General features: G+C 42.9%; 2 protein-coding genes across 2 annotated transcripts in view; both read right to left on the bottom strand.

Annotated features, from left to right (window-relative positions):
• Positions 1-17638, bottom strand: part of LOC309694419 (CD226 antigen-like) — a 246042-nt gene that overhangs the window by 71199 nt on the left and 157205 nt on the right. The gene's annotated exons all lie outside the window — the stretch shown is intronic.
• Positions 8027-15965, bottom strand: LOC309698820 (Fc receptor-like protein 5; the record flags this gene model as incomplete). The annotated part of the gene is made up of 6 exons (XM_082521523.1): positions 8027-8070; positions 9610-9768; positions 9855-10100; positions 10180-10443; positions 10582-10617; positions 15923-15965. 6 exons carry the CDS (start codon positions 15963-15965, stop codon positions 8027-8029), a joined length of 792 nt encoding a protein of 263 aa, XP_082377649.1.

The following is a 17638-nucleotide window of genomic DNA, read 5'->3' as shown; positions in this document are numbered from 1 at the left end:
AGCTACCAAATATTACGTAAATGGTAATTAAAATCACCTTTGATTATGAAGGAAAAGTTAATTCCCGTAACTCAATATAGTTTGTTGGTTCAATCTAATTTCAACATAAGTTATTGTAACTCAAAAAGAGTAATGGAAATTGTTGCCTTAATTTTTTTTTGTTGAGCTTAAACAATAATTTTTAGAGTGTAAGAGAGATATGACATTAATAGTTTTAAAGTTTTAAAGATCATGCAATTGGCCAAGCTGCCTCACTCTGAACACACCTATTTGAGAGCGTGTGTGTTTTTGTTATTGATTGCTGTTAAAGAGACAAGAACCTGGGGTCATCCAATATCATGGCAAACCATGTAATAGGTAGGCTGGTCTACCATGTACATTTCATACTTTGCCTCTTCAAAATGTGAAATGTACACCCATGCAGAAGTTCCAGTAAGTTGCTGTAACAGCAGAGGTAGGCATTTCATTTCAAGCCAGTACAAAAATAATCATGAAAACAGACATAACACATTTACATGTATATACATATTATCCTCCTAACTTAATTGTTTCCAGTTATCAGGTCCCTACCTGACTTCATCGCTTTAAATAAACTATCTTCACTGCTGGTAACTTCTGCATGCATGTCCATTTCATGTTTCGAAGAGGCAAAGCGTGAAATGGATACAGTGGACTGGCATGTCTACATTTTCACATTCAGTCATGATGCTGGGTTGCAAAAGCAGCTAGAAAGCATGGACACAAACACACCAGTTCAAGTCGTTGTGGGGTGCATCGACTTCAGGTGTAGTTAAATTTCTCAGGCGATTAAGACATGATTATGTGAGTTAATCAACAAGTTAAAATCTTTATGTAATATTATTTTAAAAGGTATTGATTATTTTATAAAGACAAATTATTTGTTTGGGTATATTATTTAACAGGTTGATTTTTGTACATTTATAATCTGAGTTAAATTTCAATAAAGGTTCAGCCAGTGTGGTTAATATTAAAATTGTTATAAGATCACTGCAAACAACAGAACATTTGTGGTATCTGCTTTACATTGAATCCAACACTAAAGCTAGTTTGGTCAAAACTGGGGGACCAGGTTTTGGAGACAGTATAGAGCAGTTAGACCACAGATAAAAATACAAAGATGCAACGATTAACATATGTATGTAACCTTTGTAAGTAGCGTTTGCTTTTCAGTCTTCTTTCCTAACACTGCTACTGAGAAACAACAACTGCTGTAACTAGTTGAAGGTGCACGACAACAGATCTTTTTTGGTTTTCTGCTTTTCATCTAACCCACCACTCAACCTAGTTCGATCAAAACGGGGGTACCAAGCAGTACAGAGCAGTTAGAGCGCAGCTAAAAAGACTGTGTGAAGATTAACACATGTATGTAACTTTTGTAAATAGCTGAAGCTTTTCATAGTCTTTGCATTTCTCAACACTTCTGCTGAGAAACAACAGCTACCCTAACTAGTTCAAGGTGCACGACCACAGATCTGACACCTTTTTCAGTGCAAACTGATGCTTCACCACAGGGCAAGTTCTCACGATATGAACTCTGTGCTTGGCCAAACCAGAACAGAGAAGTGTCATCAGCTTCAGACTACAGGAAGGAGCTGCTGTGGTTTTACATGCAGAACATTTTTAGGTAGTTTAAAAAGGACAAACTCCCTTTTGACAAGAAGAAAACTTCAGCAGAGCCAGGCACAGGGAGAGCAGCCATCACCTGTGACTGGTTGGAGTGAGGGGAGGAAGACATTGTTAAGGACACGCTGTAGAGATAAAGCAGACACATGTGAGCCTAATTTGTTCAGTTGTAGCACTGTGAACAGTTATAACACACCTGACATCTCTATAAAACAGAACTGTGGCTGAGTCGATGTTATTAGTAAAGAAACAGAAACATCAAGAAAAGAGTATGTGGTGGATGTCTTTGTCTGTGTTTTCAGCAGCTCACTCTGAGTTGTTTGTGAGAAAGGTGGATGTCAAAACAATTGAAGCTAGGTCAGAGTCCTGACCCATGGGTGCATGAAGGCAAGTCCTTAACCTACTATGATAGAATTTAACAAATATCTGAGGACAGGAATTATAGTAAAGAAATGGACAATAGAAACAATCAGAAAGGGTAAAGGTGAAAAAAAAAAAGAACAATGCACATTTGGGCAGGTTTCACAGTTTGGAATATGCGAGTTGTTTATGCTCACTTAGTTGTTCAGGAAAAGTCAGTGATGAGAATTTGCTGAATATCTTTATTTTATGTTCCAAAGAAAGAAATCTGCCTGTATGTTATAGATTGAGTCTAATGTGTATAACCTCAGGTCTGCATTTTGCACGACTGACCATCAAATCCTGATTAAAAGGTGGTGGTATTATTTGTAATTTAGCCACAGCTTTAAATTTTTTATTGTCAGACAGACAGGAGACCAATAAGAGCAGCTGTACCTCTCATCTGTGATCTGGTTTTCGTGTCTTTGATGATCATTCGACCATAACTGATGTCTTCTGTTCTCACTGCAGAGTAGATTACTGCTGCATCACTGTCTGCACAATAAAACACACAAATTGTTGGTCTAACATAAATATGAAACAGTAAAGTTATTTAAACTTTGAGTAAAGCTACATATGTTAAACTGAGTTAAGCTAATTATAAAAGGAAATTATGAATAAAACTATAGTAAGTTTACTTAATGTGAATATGAATTATTTATTTCTAACGCCTGATAGAGAAACACCTGCAGGTGACTTTAAAAACAATCATAAACAGGAAACTGTACGACTGCAGAGGTGTTAGCTTGTGTTAACCACAGACAACAACACCTGCTTCATAATATCCTCATAGAAATCTTTTCATGAGACATAAAATCTCTATGAATATAATCAGAACTTAAAAGTATTTTATAAAATTGGAGCTGAATAAACACAAATAAATAACCAACAAAGGACCTCAAATTACCGTTGTTTTGTTTTTTTGGATGTTGATGAGTTGATATTTTGACATCACTGTACAAGATGTCATCTGTGAGGCCATTTTCCACAGCTTCATCTAGTGAAATTATTAAAATTAAGAAAATATTTACAATCACAACATTTTACAGTGAAGAGTCCAAATAAAAACAAAAAATAAACGGTTTTACATTTTTAATGTGAAATTAAAATTTTAAAAATCATCAAATCATAATAAACATAATAAACATAAATAGCATAACACATGGATTTACATAACCACATATATTGAAAAGTCTGAGTCTCACCTTCAGGTTTCCTATGAACACATCGTCTCACCAGCAGAACCAGTAACACCAGTAGAACCACAACACAGACTGATCCAACAGATGACAACACAAAGAGTACAGGAGGAGAGAGTGATGGAGGAGAGGTGGATGTAGGTGGAGGTGTGGATGTAGGTGGAGGTGTGGTGGTGTCTTCCCCTAAAATAAAGCAAACACAGTCATTAAGTTGTCGTCACATTGTGAATGTTGAAAGCTGCAGAAACACAGACAGGTGAGTGTGTCACCTGTGACAGTGATCCAGCTGGATGGAGACTCTCCATGACCGCTGATGTCACACTTGTAGAGGCCTTCATCAGACCTGGAAACATGCTGGATGGTCATGTGACCTGTAGGCTGCTTCCTGATGAGGGAGCCATCTTTATAGAAAGCAGCTGGGAGGTTGGAGGGAGTGGTCTTTGTTTTACAGAGCAGAGTGACGTCATCTCCCTCCATCACAGGGAGGACAGGACTCTGCAGGATCACTGATCCACCTCAACACAGAGACAAACTACAGCATTTCATCCATTTACACACAGCTTCATCAACACTAACTCCACACACTCAGCTTACCAGTGACTGTCAGGTTAACCATGTTACTGATGGGACCCTCTCTGGACTCACACCAGTAAACTCCACTGTCATGCTGTTTCGTTATACTGATGTTACATGAAGAACCAGCACCTTCTCCCCACCCATCTCCACACTGAGTCCTCTGTCGTTTGCTTGTGTTTCTCCTCAGAGTCCATCCAGCAGAGCTGTCGTCCTCCTCACAGCTCAGAGACACAAAGTCTCCTTCAAAGAACTGAGAGCTGCTGGGACTCACAGTCAGACGAGCTGTGAGGGTTAAAATGAAAGACTGATGATCACGTCTTTGAGATCTTTACTGAAAGTTTTAATCCAAATGTGTAAAACCTGTCAGAGTTGATCAGGTTTAAACAGCTCAGCAGTGAGATCAGAACTAAAGAGAAATGACACTCAGGTTGATTTGAGGTGAACATAAAGAACAACTCCACACAAACAGCTGACAAACACACACATTCCTCTCTCCCTGACAAAAGAATAAATAAAAAGTGCCTGAAGCTAAAATACATCTGGTAGAATCAATCCTTCAATTTTCTTTACCAATTTTTAAAATTGGTAAAGAAATAAAAAATCTATCTCAGCTTCTTTAACATGACTACAGGTAATTACAGAGTAACGCAGACGGACTAACATTCACACCTACAGCCAGTTCAGAATCACCAGTTAACCAAACATGTCTTTGGACTGTGGGGGAAAACATACAGAGACACTGCAGCTGTGTGACACTTCTACTATTAGATATAATGTATACTCTGTTCATTACCAAATCTCACAACATCTAAAATTTTTTGGTGAAACTTCGTTACTGACATGAAAGTATTGAGACAGTTTTGTCTTTTTGATTCTCCTCTACCCCAGTTTTTATGTAAACACAACACTCACTAATTATCATGCACAGTGACTAAACTTTGACTATACACACAACCGCTACATTTAAATAACACAGTAAAGTCATGTGTCCACTGTCTAGCTGTGTTGATATAATGAGTGAATGATTTGATCTTTTCACTGTTTCCCACTAAGGGAAAAGACTAAGAGTTGAGATGACCTGTTGTTTCAATCTCTATGTTAACAAACTTGAATAAAATTTTGTTTGCTTACTTAAAATGTTTTATATATGTTCATGTTTAAGTTTATTTTTTTAAATGGCAGTTTAAAAGTTTAAGTTTTACTTGCAGTCTTCTCCTCCATCATCAGTTATCAGGAGAGCAGACAGTCAAAGTACAAGAATTCAAACAAACACAGAGATTCTACTTACAGAGCAGACACAGCACAGATGTTTCCTTCATCGTCCTTCTCACTCATTTGAGCTTTTTTTCATTTCTGTCACTGACACCAAGTAAAGCCCGCCCTCTTCCTCTGAGCACCAGCTTTCTATTGGTTCAAAGAAAGTGGTGGGGCACTCACTTTTATTTATTACTTTGTGCGAGTGTTAAAAATAATAAAAAATAAAAAATAAGTATAAGAACATTGTAGTGCCTTATGAATGAAAAAAATACAAATTAAAAATAAACAGTGTCATATTATTTACTTGGCATGAAATGACTAACATGGCTTCTTTTTTATAGGGTATGGAAGAACGTGCCATCAGTGAGACTGTTGAAGACACCACTGTTTGAATTTATCTTCTTAAAGAGCAAACTTCAGCAGATGAACAAGAGTTGTCCTTGCAGGCATCAGGGTGGCGAAGAATTTGGATAATGTAGCATTTGCTGTGATAATGCTATTTGGACTCATGTATGCATTAAACCTTGCCTACCCTGCTGACCTTCGCTACAACGTTGACATTTTCCAGAAGGTTTTCATAAGTCACTTGAATTGGCAACATCAGCCTTTTGGTAATAACATAGATGGACTGGAAAACTGACAGCTTCAAGTTTACATTGAGCTCTCTCTTCACCACAATGGACCGGTACAGCCTCCACATCAATACATATGTCAATGTCACGCTTAGGTCCCCCTTCACACTCAAACTTCACTCAGGGCAGGAACTTGTCCTGGATTGCCCACTTCATGCTTTTACTGCTGAGAATTAAGCCCTTAGATTCTAGGTGCTAATTTTCATTCTTGCTGCTTAACACCACATTAATTAGAGTTAACAAAAGCAAAGCTGATATCCTAAGGCAACTAAAGTGGAGACGCTCCACTTCCTGGCTATGCCTTGATTTCCGTACCATTAAAATTATGAACAGAATTTGTGAAAAAAGGCAGCCCTTACAGAGTCAACATGGACCGGAAGAGAGCAATATGAGCAAATTCACATACACCCTTGGATATTTTTTTTAAGGATGAAGAGCTCCAGTGTTCCACAACCAGGATGTGGAACACTCTGAGATTCAACTAACAGACAGACATTCCTCTGCAGTACCCCGACATAGACGAAGTTAGGGAGGTGGAAAACTATGTGTTGGACGGCACTCTCTGGTGCCCATCTGCCAATCCACAGGCATCACCCAAGACCTCCACAGAATGTTGCAGAAAGATCAATCAAGACTGCAACAGAACATCCAGAGTTTTAAAGAATTCAGAGCACACCTTGTCCTCCTCACAAGCTCTTCCACCAAGCAGTTGCATAACTAGAACAGTGACCTTAACCCACTGATAAGCACAATCACTGGACACTGCTTCCATAGTCTCAGTACTCAGGGATCAGTCCGCCAGCGTTTCCACCCTTTGCCATGGATGAATGCCCGGCCATGAGGCACTCACCCACTGGTACCCTCCACAGGGCAAGGTAACCCTATCCTGGACAGGGTTAAAAGTTCCCTAGATCTTTCACTCATAGGGGTCTTCAATCACTCTTTGTCTGATCCCTCTCCAAGGGGCAGTCAATTTTACGTAAGAGAACCTAACAAGAGGGAAAACGCCCCCTGACAACATAGCCCGTGGGACATACTGATCCCTCCACTATGATAGAGTTGTGATTCAATGAGGGGCATTTAGAAATATTTCTTAATAATTCCTCTTTTTCTTGTATATTTTCCATTCATGATCAAATAATGAATTGCTGCATGAATGTTTAATAAGGCAGCTATGTTGGGCGAGTAGGTTAATCTTTGATGTCTAGTTTTTCATCTCCCAAGAATGTAATTCAACAGATCTCAGTGGGATCTATACTGAACTTAGGAATAGAATCCAAACATCAATCCTTTCCAAGTAGTTTCAATTCAATACCAATATTAGGGGCAGTGTCAATACTATTGAGCTTGAGCTCTCCTGTAACAGTCATTACTCCAGTAAATTGCAGCAGATTTTAAGTGGTACTTATTGTTTTATAAAGCTTCACTGAGGTGTAACACAAGGGTCTCTGAGCTGGTTCAGGAGATAAGCCTGCCGTGTCCGGTCTGAGTCACATGTTCATCAGTTTGTAGTTCATCTCTAAACTCTTCAGCTCTCTGGCTTCATGTTAAAGCTCTGAGTGTTACACTGTGAATGTTCCCAGATGGAGGAATGATAAATGGACACTCAGTGACTTTCTAGTCCAAGTTAACACAATTAGATTACTTTATTTTTTGTTTAGCAGACAAAAGTTTCAAATGTGAAGTTTGTAATCAATAATAAAGATAAAGGTAAAGACTCACTTAAGAAGAATGTTTAGGCTGTTATTTGTATTTTAACATTGATAAGTTAATTAACGAAAATAAAATGTTCTGCCATGAAAGCAGCTGCTGGCTGGTTTCAGTGTGATTTAAAACAAAGCTCTTTGCGTTATCATTAACAAACACTAAATCGTTTCTGCTGCTGTGGTTTAATGCTTCTTTTTTTCTTTTTAGCCACAACCAAACCGGAAGAAGTCAAATTTTCCATCTGACATCTTGGTGAAACCCACAAAACCACACGTGGAAAATAAGAAAGAATAAAATTTTATTAAGGCAGAGAAACTAAATTGTTGCTGGGGAAATACAAACGATGGTCTGAGACATATTTTGAATATAAATAACAGGGAACTTACTGTGGCCATAAGAAACATTAACACATTTATATTTTCATTGTTGATTTTGCAGGAAAAACACTTTTAAAACTCCAGTTAAAAATACATATTTGTGATTTTTGAATTGTAATATTCTAAATGAGAAAAAGACAAAGAAAAATAACAGCATGTGGATGTCCTCTGGCCTGAGGTGCTGGGGGGACCAGTTAGAGACCAGCAGCTGGACGTCAGTGGTTGGACTGGTGGGCTACTTCAGTGAAGAGTACATGACATCTGGCTCTGGTTTAATGTCTGAACACAAACACACAATTTTAAGATTATTTTTTTGTTGATTGTTACACAAATTTGGAAACTAGGGGGCGGTTGCTTTTTGAGGGACATTAGTTGAAAAGGATTCTGGGAAATGTCAAATGTTCCTGGTGGTTTTTCTACAGTGAATATCTCAACCCCTAAATTATGTCAGGCTGCATAATTAATGCTGAAGCATAAACAAGGCTAACATTAGTATGTGAACAAAGTCGCAGCAGAGCTGTTGGGACTTGAATCTGTTTTTAGCACGAGGCTTTCAAATTGTATGAAAGTTACATGTTATAGCACAGAGTAGCAGCTTTTAGGAAAGTTGTTCCACTGATCATCAGCTAGCTTGCATCTGTCTACAGTTAAAGATACAGAGTAGCTGTACCTGGGTCTCCTTGGTCTGATGGTTGTTTATTTCATGACTTCTTCAGTTCTTACAGCTAGATCAGCGTCTGCAGAATAAAACACATTAAGGTTACTGAAGATAAAACTGCAACAGTACTGGTTTTTGGTTATTTGTAATGTTCCATTATAAAGGGACTTTGGGATGATTGTTATACACAACAACACCTTTTAACAGACTTATAAATACCTGTGATACACAAAGTGACCACGAAGAACTACTTATGTGATATGAATGTATGCTTTCTTTCAGTGCAGTCTGACACCTTTAACCACAGAGCAAACATGTTCTCACAACATGAACACTCTCATTGGCCAGATCGGAACACACTGCAGTGAGAAGTCTCATCAGCTTCAGGCTACAACTACAGTTAACTAAAATCATCTTCAAGATGAATGTTCAACATGTCAGAATGCTACAGAAACTCCAAAATTAGGTTTTATTGAAATACTTTTTCAAAATATGTCTCCACGATCCTTCGTATTTTAAAATGAGCAGCTCCGTGTTGAAACAGCTGCAGCTGAAGTGTTTTCTTTGTATCAGAAACAGGATGCTGGACGACTGCAGAGCTGTTAGCTTCAGTTAACCACAGACCACAAACACACAGTCCAGCTCACAGTGAACAACACTCAGTAAGTACAGAGTTAAACTTAAATATTGTGATTTTAGCTTTTGATCAGGCAAACATTTTTAAACTTCTGATAATCCCTCTGATTCTACATGTCCTCATAATCCATCAAAGTCAGCAACAGTCTTCATGAAACCATAACATAATATACAACTATTCTATTTTCCTTATCTATTTTCACAATGTAAAGCTGCACAAAAGTCCTTCTAGAAGCAAATTTAACATCTCAGTTATGTTGTATATGTTTCAAAGTACTACCTCTGTTTTGTGTGATTGGCTGTTGATAATTTGGTGTTTTGACAAAAGAGTACATGACATGAGTGATGATTTCATCTTCTTCAGTTTCTTCTTGATCTATTGAAATGATCCAAAATAAACAATAATATAAGTTAAATAGCTAAAAAAAGATCACATTCAAGAAAGTTACTGTGATCATAATTAATTTGAACTTTATTCTACTAAACAAACTCGAAAATGAAAGATCAGGAAGTCTGAGTCTCACCTTCAGGTTTCCTGTGAACACATCGTCTCACCAGCAGAACCAGTAACACCAACAGAACCAAAACACAGACTGATCCAACACATGACAACACAGCGAGAACAGGAGGAGAGAGTGATGGAGGAGAGGTGGATGTAGGTGGAGGTGCGGTGGTGTGTTTGTCTAAAATAAAGCAAACACAGTCATGAAGTTGTCGTCACATTGTGAATGTTGAAAGCTGCAGAAACACAGACAGGTGAGTGTGTCACCTGTGACAGTGATCCAGCTGGATGGAGACTCTCCATGACCGCTGATGTCACACTTGTAGAGGCCTTCATCAGACCTGGAAACATGCTGGATGGTCATGTGACCTGTAGGCTGCTTCCTGATGAGGGAGCCATCTTTATAGAAAGCAGCTGGGAGGTTGGAGGGAGTGGTCTTTGTTTTACAGAGCAGAGTGACGTCATCTCCCTCCATCACAGGGAGGACAGGACTCTGCAGGATCACTGATCCACCTCAACACAGAGACAAACTACAGCATTTCATCCATTTACACACAGCTTCATCAACACTAACTCCACACACTCAGCTTACCAGTGACTGTCAGGTTAACCATGTTACTGATGGGACCCTCTCTGGACTCACACCAGTAAACTCCACTGTCATGAGGCATCATCATAGTGATATTACACGAAGAACCAGCTGGTTTCCCCCACCCATCTCTGCACTGAGTCCTCTGTCGAGTGCTTGTGTTTCTCCTCAGAGTCCATCCAGCAGAGCTGTCGTCCTCCTCACAGCTCAGAGACACAAAGTCTCCTTTAAAGAACTGAGAGCTGTTGGGACTCACAGTCAGACGAGCTGAGAGGGTTACAATGAAAAACTGATGATCTGTTTACTTTTTTCTAAAAACTATCACAAATGGCAAACATGAACCCAATCAGGTCATATCAGTGAGCATTTATCAGGTTCAAACTGTGACAGAAGAAGGTTACTGACCTTGGTTTGTTGTGCAGCTCAGCAGTGAGATCAGAACTAAAGAGAAATGACACTCAGATAACAGTCTTATTTACCATGTAAAATTCTCAGAGGAACTTTGTTACTGACATAAAAGTATTCACGCAGTTTGGATTTTTTGATGCTCCTCTAGTTTATATCTAAAACCAACACACAGTAATTATTATGCACAAGGACTAAGCTTTGAGTATACACACATTAACCACTACTTTTAAATAACTCAGTAAAGTCATGTGTCCACTGTGCAGCTGTGTTGATATAATGAGTGAATGATTTGATCTTTTCACTGCCTGCTGTGTTTCCTCGACTCCTGAGCAAAGATAAAGAGTCAGTTCAGACCTGCAGTTGGTCCTCGTGGTGTTTGAACTTGAATTCAGCCTGATTTGTTTTTCATGTCTTCTCCTCCATCATCAGTTATCAGGAGAGCAGACAGTCAAAGTACAAGAATTCAAACAAACACAGAGATTCTACTTACAGAGCAGACACAGCACAGATGTTTCCTTCATCGTCCTTCTCACTCATTTGAGCTTTTTTTCATTTCTGTCACTGACACCAAGTAAAGCCCGCCCTCTTCCTCTGAGCACCAGCTTTCTACTGGTTCACAGGCAGAGATGTGTAACGTCTGCATTCAACAATAAAACTGTAAATACATTATATATATCTATATCTATATCTATATATATATATATATATATATATATATCCTATTCATGACTGACCAACCTGTGCACTGCCTGGATTGATTACAAGAAGGCCTATGACTCAATGCCCCACAGCTGGATACTGGAATGCCTAGAATTGTACAAGATCAATGGGACCCTAAGAGCCTTCATCAGGAACTCAATGGGGATGTGGCGTACAACACTAGAGGCCAACTCCAAGCCCATAGCACAAGTCACCATCAAGTGCGGGATCTACCAAGGAGATGCTCTGTCCCCACTGCTGTTCTGCATAGGCCTGAACCCCCTCAGTGAGATCATTAACAAGACTGGCTACGGATACCGACTACGGAACGGAGCAGTTGTCAGCCACCTCCTGTACATGGATGACATCAAGCTGTATGCCAAGAGTGAACGAGACATCGATTCACTGATCCACACTACCAGGCTATACAGCAATGACATTGGAATGTCGTTCGGACTGGAGAAGTGTAGTCGGATGGTATCAAAGAGAGGGAAGGTAGTCAGAACTGAGGGGATTGAACTACCAGAAGGCAACATTGCAGACATAGAGGACAGTTACAAGTACCTGGGGATCCCGCAGGCAAATGGGAACCATGAAGAGGCCGCTAGAAAGGCTGCAACCACCAAGTACCTGCAGAGGGTCAGGCAAGTCCTGAGGAGTCAGCTGAATGGTAAGAACAAGATCCGGGCCATCAACACGTACGCCCTGCCCGTGATCAGGTACCCTGCTGGGGTAATAGGCTGGCCAAAGGAGGAGATAGAAGCCACTGACATAAAGACAAGAAAGCTCCTTACCATGCATGGAGGGTTTCACCCCAAGTCCAGCACCCTGAGGCTGTACGCTAAGCGGAAGGAAGGGGGCCGGGGACTGGTGAGTGTCAGCACCACAGTCCAGGATGAGACAAGGAACATCCAAGAATACATTGGGAAGATGGCCCCAACTGACCGAGTGCTCAGTGAATAACTCAGGCAGCAGAAACCCAACAGAGAGGAGGGAGACGAGGAACCATCATGGAAGGACAGGCCCCTGCACGGTATGTACCACCGGCAGATAGAGGAGGTGGCTGATATCCAGAAATCCTACCAGTGGCTGGACAAAGCTGGACTGAAAGACAGCACAGAGGCACTAATCATGGCAGCACAAGAACAAGCTCTGAGTACAAGATCCATAGAGGCTGGGGTCTATCACACCAGGCAAGACCCCAGGTGCAGGCTGTGTAAAGATGCCCCAGAGACAATCCAGCACATAACAGCAGGGTGCAAGATGCTAGCAGGCAAGGCATACATGGAACGCCATAACCAAGTGGCCGGCATAGTGTACAGGAACATCTGTGCCGAGTATAACCTGGAAGTCCCAAGGTCAAAATGGGAGATGCCCCCAAGGGTGGTGGAGAATGACCGAGCTAAGATCCTGTGGGACTTCCAGATACAGACGGACAAAATGGTGGTGGCTAACCAACCGGACATAGTGGTGGTAGACAAACAGAAGAAGACGGCCGTAGTGATCGATGTAGCGGTTCCGAATGACAGAAATATCAGGAAGAAGGAACACGAGAAGCTGGAGAAATACCAAGGGCTCAGAGAAGAGCTCGAGAGGATGTGGAGGGTGAAGGTAATGGTGGTCCCCGTGGTAATCGGAGCACTAGGTGCGGTGACTCCCAAGCTAGGCAAGTGGCTCCAGCAGATCCCGGGAATAACATCGGAGATCTCTGTCCAGAAGAGCGCAGTCCTGGGAACAGCTAAGATACTGCGCAGGACCCTCAAGCTCCCAGGCCTCTGGTAGAGGACCCGAGCTTGAAGGATAAACCGCCCGCAGGGGCATGCTGGGTGTTTATATATATATATATATATACTTTAATGTTTATTATTCTATTCATTTAAAATATAAATAGTAAATTGTTTTCAGAGAATCTGAATTTATCAAAGTTTATTAGATTTCATGTCTATGGTACCATCAGACATGCTTTCACTGACAAATTCCAATGTCTCCTGTTCTCTGCTCTCTGTAGTTTTAGTAATAAACAAATCCATTTCCATTATGATGCTTTGGTCAGCGGTGGTTTGGTTCTTCCTCAGCTCCAAGACTATTCCACTCTGAACTTTGGAGCTGCTCCTGGCGACTGGGGAAGTACATTTGGCTAATCATATTGAGGATTAGCCGGAGGCATCTTCCTTGGGGGGCTCAACCCGGGGTAGCGGTCATGTCCGGTTAGGGGCTCTGTTGGCTCTCAGGTGACTGTTTCCTCGCGGCTGCGTGCAGCGGGGCTAGGGGAGGGTCTGTGCTGATGGACGTGGGTTACTGACCTGGTAGCCTGGCTGCCCCTGGGTGGGTCCAGGATGGGCGTGAGGTTCTGGGGGCGCTCCATCTCTGGGCTAGGGCCTGGGCCCGGCCTCGGGGGCTTGGGTCCTGGTTGGTGTGTTGCCGGGGTTGTGGGCGGGTGGGTGCATGGGGGCCCAGCCCTGGAGCGGGGTGCCGCCGGTGCATCGAGCCACCTGGGGGGCTCTTCAACTGGTGGGGGAGATTGTCACATCTTGCAGGAGCTTTCCTCTCCTCAGGAGCTCCCTCTGCAGGAGGGGGAGATACAGGCGAGGTGGAGGAAGATCTCAGCCTGGGTGTTTATTGTCTCTATGTAGTCTGGAAGATGAGTGGATGGTGGGGTGGGTGCAGTTTTCTCTGTGGTGGGGTCGGGCGGGCTGTCCCGGGCTCTGTGAGGCCGGGGGGTGCTGCTGCACTGGGCCCCGGTCTAGATCGGCTTGGGCCCCCTTTCCCTGGCAGGTTGCGGAGTATGGGGGTGCCTACTGGGGTCAGCGGGGGAGCTGGCCCCAGGGAGGGGTCACTTGCCCCTCCCTTCCTTCCCTCCCCATCTCCAGCTGCCTCCCTCTTCCCGCTCCACCACAACCACCCACACATGCAGGACCTTGGAGTAGGGGTATGTTACCAGGGTGCAGTGGAGGCTATCCCCCCACCTCTCAATTTTAAATACACGTAGACATTGAGGGCTAGCAGGAGGGACTATGCGCCTACCTGCTGCTCTCTGGCAGGTAGCTCCATGCCCTCCTGGGTTTTAAATGCACCTTAGAACACACATGCATCAACACTACAATGAGCGGGTGGAGGGAGGTTTGGAGTCTTCTCTCACCCCCATTCTCTGCGACCTGCTGGAGCGGGGGGGCTAGGAGGAGGAGTTGGCCGTCCGACTGCGGTCTGGAGTGTGGGGCCTTCGTGCTGCTGCGGAGTCAGGGCGGTCTGCCTCCCCCCACCGCAGGGAAAAGGGTAACACCACCTGGGTCTGGGTGCAGTTCCCCCCTCCAGGGGCAAGGGTACCTAGACCCGGTTCGTAGGGAACGCTTGGGGAGTGTGATCGTGTGTACAGTGTCTCTTTATGTCTGTCTCCACGTTGGTTGAGTGTGGAGTAAGTGCATATGAGAGCATGAGGGTGGGAATGGATGTTTGTGTCTGTGTGTGCCTGTATGTCTGTGTCTATATGTCAGGTTGGGTATCAGACGCCACCTCTCTGGGGACATCTCAGGCCCTCCAAGGTTTGGAGGCCTAACTCCCCCTACCACCACTTCCCCTGCCAGTGGCGGACTCCCTCAGACATCGGTGCGTTCGTGGTTCTTTGTGTCCGGGGATGGGCGTCCAGGTACACACCGGCTCACTCCTTGGCGGCCGCTTATCGGGGCCTGGAGCCTGGGGCTCGCTCGGGCCACTTTGGAGGTGGGGTGCCCCCGGCCTCTCGGCCTGGGACTCGGTCACTCAGGCACGGCTGGCGGCCGGCGGAGCTCAAGGGCGCGTCACTGCAACTCCCCCTGGCTTCTGCTCCGCGGCTGCTGAGTGAGCCCTCATCTGGGACTCTCCTCAGCTCTTTCTGGGACAGTGGCGCGGCTGCCCCTCTGTTGGTCTTCCTTGGTCTCTTGTATTCTGGGGGCCTCTGGATGTCTGGAGTTTTGATCTCCTCCATACCTGCTTCATGCCCTGGAGGACGGGGCTGTGCCCCCCCCCCCCCCCCACACACACACACACACCCTCTAGCAGATTATTACATGAAGGAACCTTTAAAAAAAAAAAAAACAAGCGTGTCCATGCTCACAGGTGTACACACAGGTGATCACACCCACAAACTACACCCTTTTTGGCTCCTACCTCAAAGCACACTGTGTTCTGTTGATCTTATGTGCTGCACAATAATGTTTAATATTTAGTATTTACTGTCATATTCCCATATATCATTGTGATGTTGTTTATTCTATTACTCTTGTTCTCTTCTGCTTGCTTTCTTTTTTCTTTCTCAGCAGGTGATCCAGGTGATTGATATATGCATTTTTTTCTCTGCCCGTTCTGTTGGTTTTTGTTTTTTGCCCTTCTCCCCCGTCCCTCTTCTCAGCTGTTTCTCTTTCCCTCTTTCTTTCTCCCCTTCTTTCCCCCAGTCAAGTCTGTCCCGTATTCAGCAAGTGAAAATAAAATAAACAATAAAAGGTGAATCAAATGGACCATTACGGCAAGGCTGGGATGGTCAATTTGGTAAAGTAAATCCGTTGGGCATCTTTGTTTGCCTTTAGACAACAATTCTGATGGCAAAAGAGCCAGGCAGAAAAAAAAATAAAATAAAAAATCATATTGAGGGACTGATCCACCGCACCAATGCCATCAAGGGTGAATTCGCTCGGGACCATTTCCTCCATGCCCTACTTCAAGATGAGCTGTGGATCCAGACACTGTTAGCTCATCTTAAGTCCCTGCAGGAGGCCCCAGAACTGGCTATGGAAAGGGAGCTGATGTGCATTGGGACTTCTAAACCCCTAACTAAGCTAGATGGATCAGGGCATATGGGACCTATAGGTGGGCCAGGCCCCACTGAACCTGCATGGACAGAGGGACTGACCCAATTGGTGAGTGCTGTCACCCTGCGTGGGGAACAAAGGGCAAAAACAGGACCGAGTGTCTGCTGGGAATAAGGATGGCCGAGCCATCTTACCCTGATGCTGCTCCAGCCGGTCAGAGAATCCCCCGCCGCCCCGCCCTCTCCTCCCTGCGCACCTCGGAAACGGAGGGCGCCCTTGCTCCCAGCAAATGGGCAATAGAAAACCGATCGGTACCTGTGCCATTCCCAATATGCGCTGGCTGCAGCATGAGTACGAGCAATTTGGTTTTTTTTTTTGCCAATGCCCGTGACGCCGCCCCCCACCACAATGCTGCCCCGGGCAACCGCCTGTGTCGCCCATATCAAAAACTGCTACTGACTCCCCTATTACTTCCTTATGTTCACGTACCTCTGGTCACTGTTGTACATTACCGTTTACACTACTGCGGTCACTCCGTTCAATTACTCTGATAAATTACTCTGTTTACATTACTTTGGTCATTTTCTTTACTCTACTTGCAGTGCTCTGTTAATACATTGATCTGCTAATGTGGCACAAAACACTCATTCCATTTGCAGAATATACATTTTCATTTTTGTAATTTAAAGATATAATTTCAGATTTCAGAATCAGGTGAAAAAAAAGACACATATCCTCTCCCACTGTTGATGAGACTCTTGACATGGTGGCATCATCATGGTTCTGCGCAATGAAGTATCACGACTACTGTGTCTGGACATTTGCCCTCTTTATTGAGTTTTGCCACAAGAAAACAAAAAAAGATTTAACCTGCTTTCATCTCTTTATATCCGATAACCCCTCATAACTGATACACAATTAGGACTGGCTGTTATATGTTCCTCTTTAGGCACATATCAGTTTGATATTTGAAGGCCAGCACTGACCTAAAATAATAACTTATCTTAAATGTGTTAAAACAAAAGTAACAAGTCTGTTTTGAACCTGAAATGAGCAGAAAGTACAAATATTTATGCTAAAATGTAGAAAATAAAAGTCAATAAATAAATATGCACATAAAGTATAGATACCTTACAATAATAATGTATTTTTATTTGTACTAGGAGATGGGTCCTTTGTAATAGTACAAAAGGAGATGTAAAGAAAAGCTGATTCTTGACAAACTGTGAAATGAGAGGAAGTATGTGTGTATGATCCACCCAAAAAGTTCATGTGCAGCTTGCTAACAAAGCTGGTGCTGAACATGTTGTGTAAAAACAATGTAAAATTAGGAATTTTATTGATTCAAACATAATGTGTAACTAACATATAAACTGAACACTTTGCATTTTTGAAGAGGAGGAAGAGAAATAATTTCAGAGAGCTGAACAGAGCTAGCAACACTAGTGGATGAATGAGCACTTCACCCACACTTCTAAATGTAGCCACTTCTGACTATAAAAACAAACTTAGAGGTACAAACTTTTCTTTCATTGAGTTTTGGAGGCTACTGACGCCTTCCCTACCACGTCATC

The sequence above is a fragment of the Aulonocara stuartgranti genome (assembly GCF_965226115.1).
Source record: "Aulonocara stuartgranti genome assembly, chromosome: 3".
Taxonomy (NCBI): Eukaryota; Metazoa; Chordata; class Actinopteri; order Cichliformes; family Cichlidae; genus Aulonocara; species Aulonocara stuartgranti.
The sequence above is the reverse complement of the archived record's forward strand: the minus strand, read 5'-3'. Positions and strand labels throughout refer to the sequence as shown.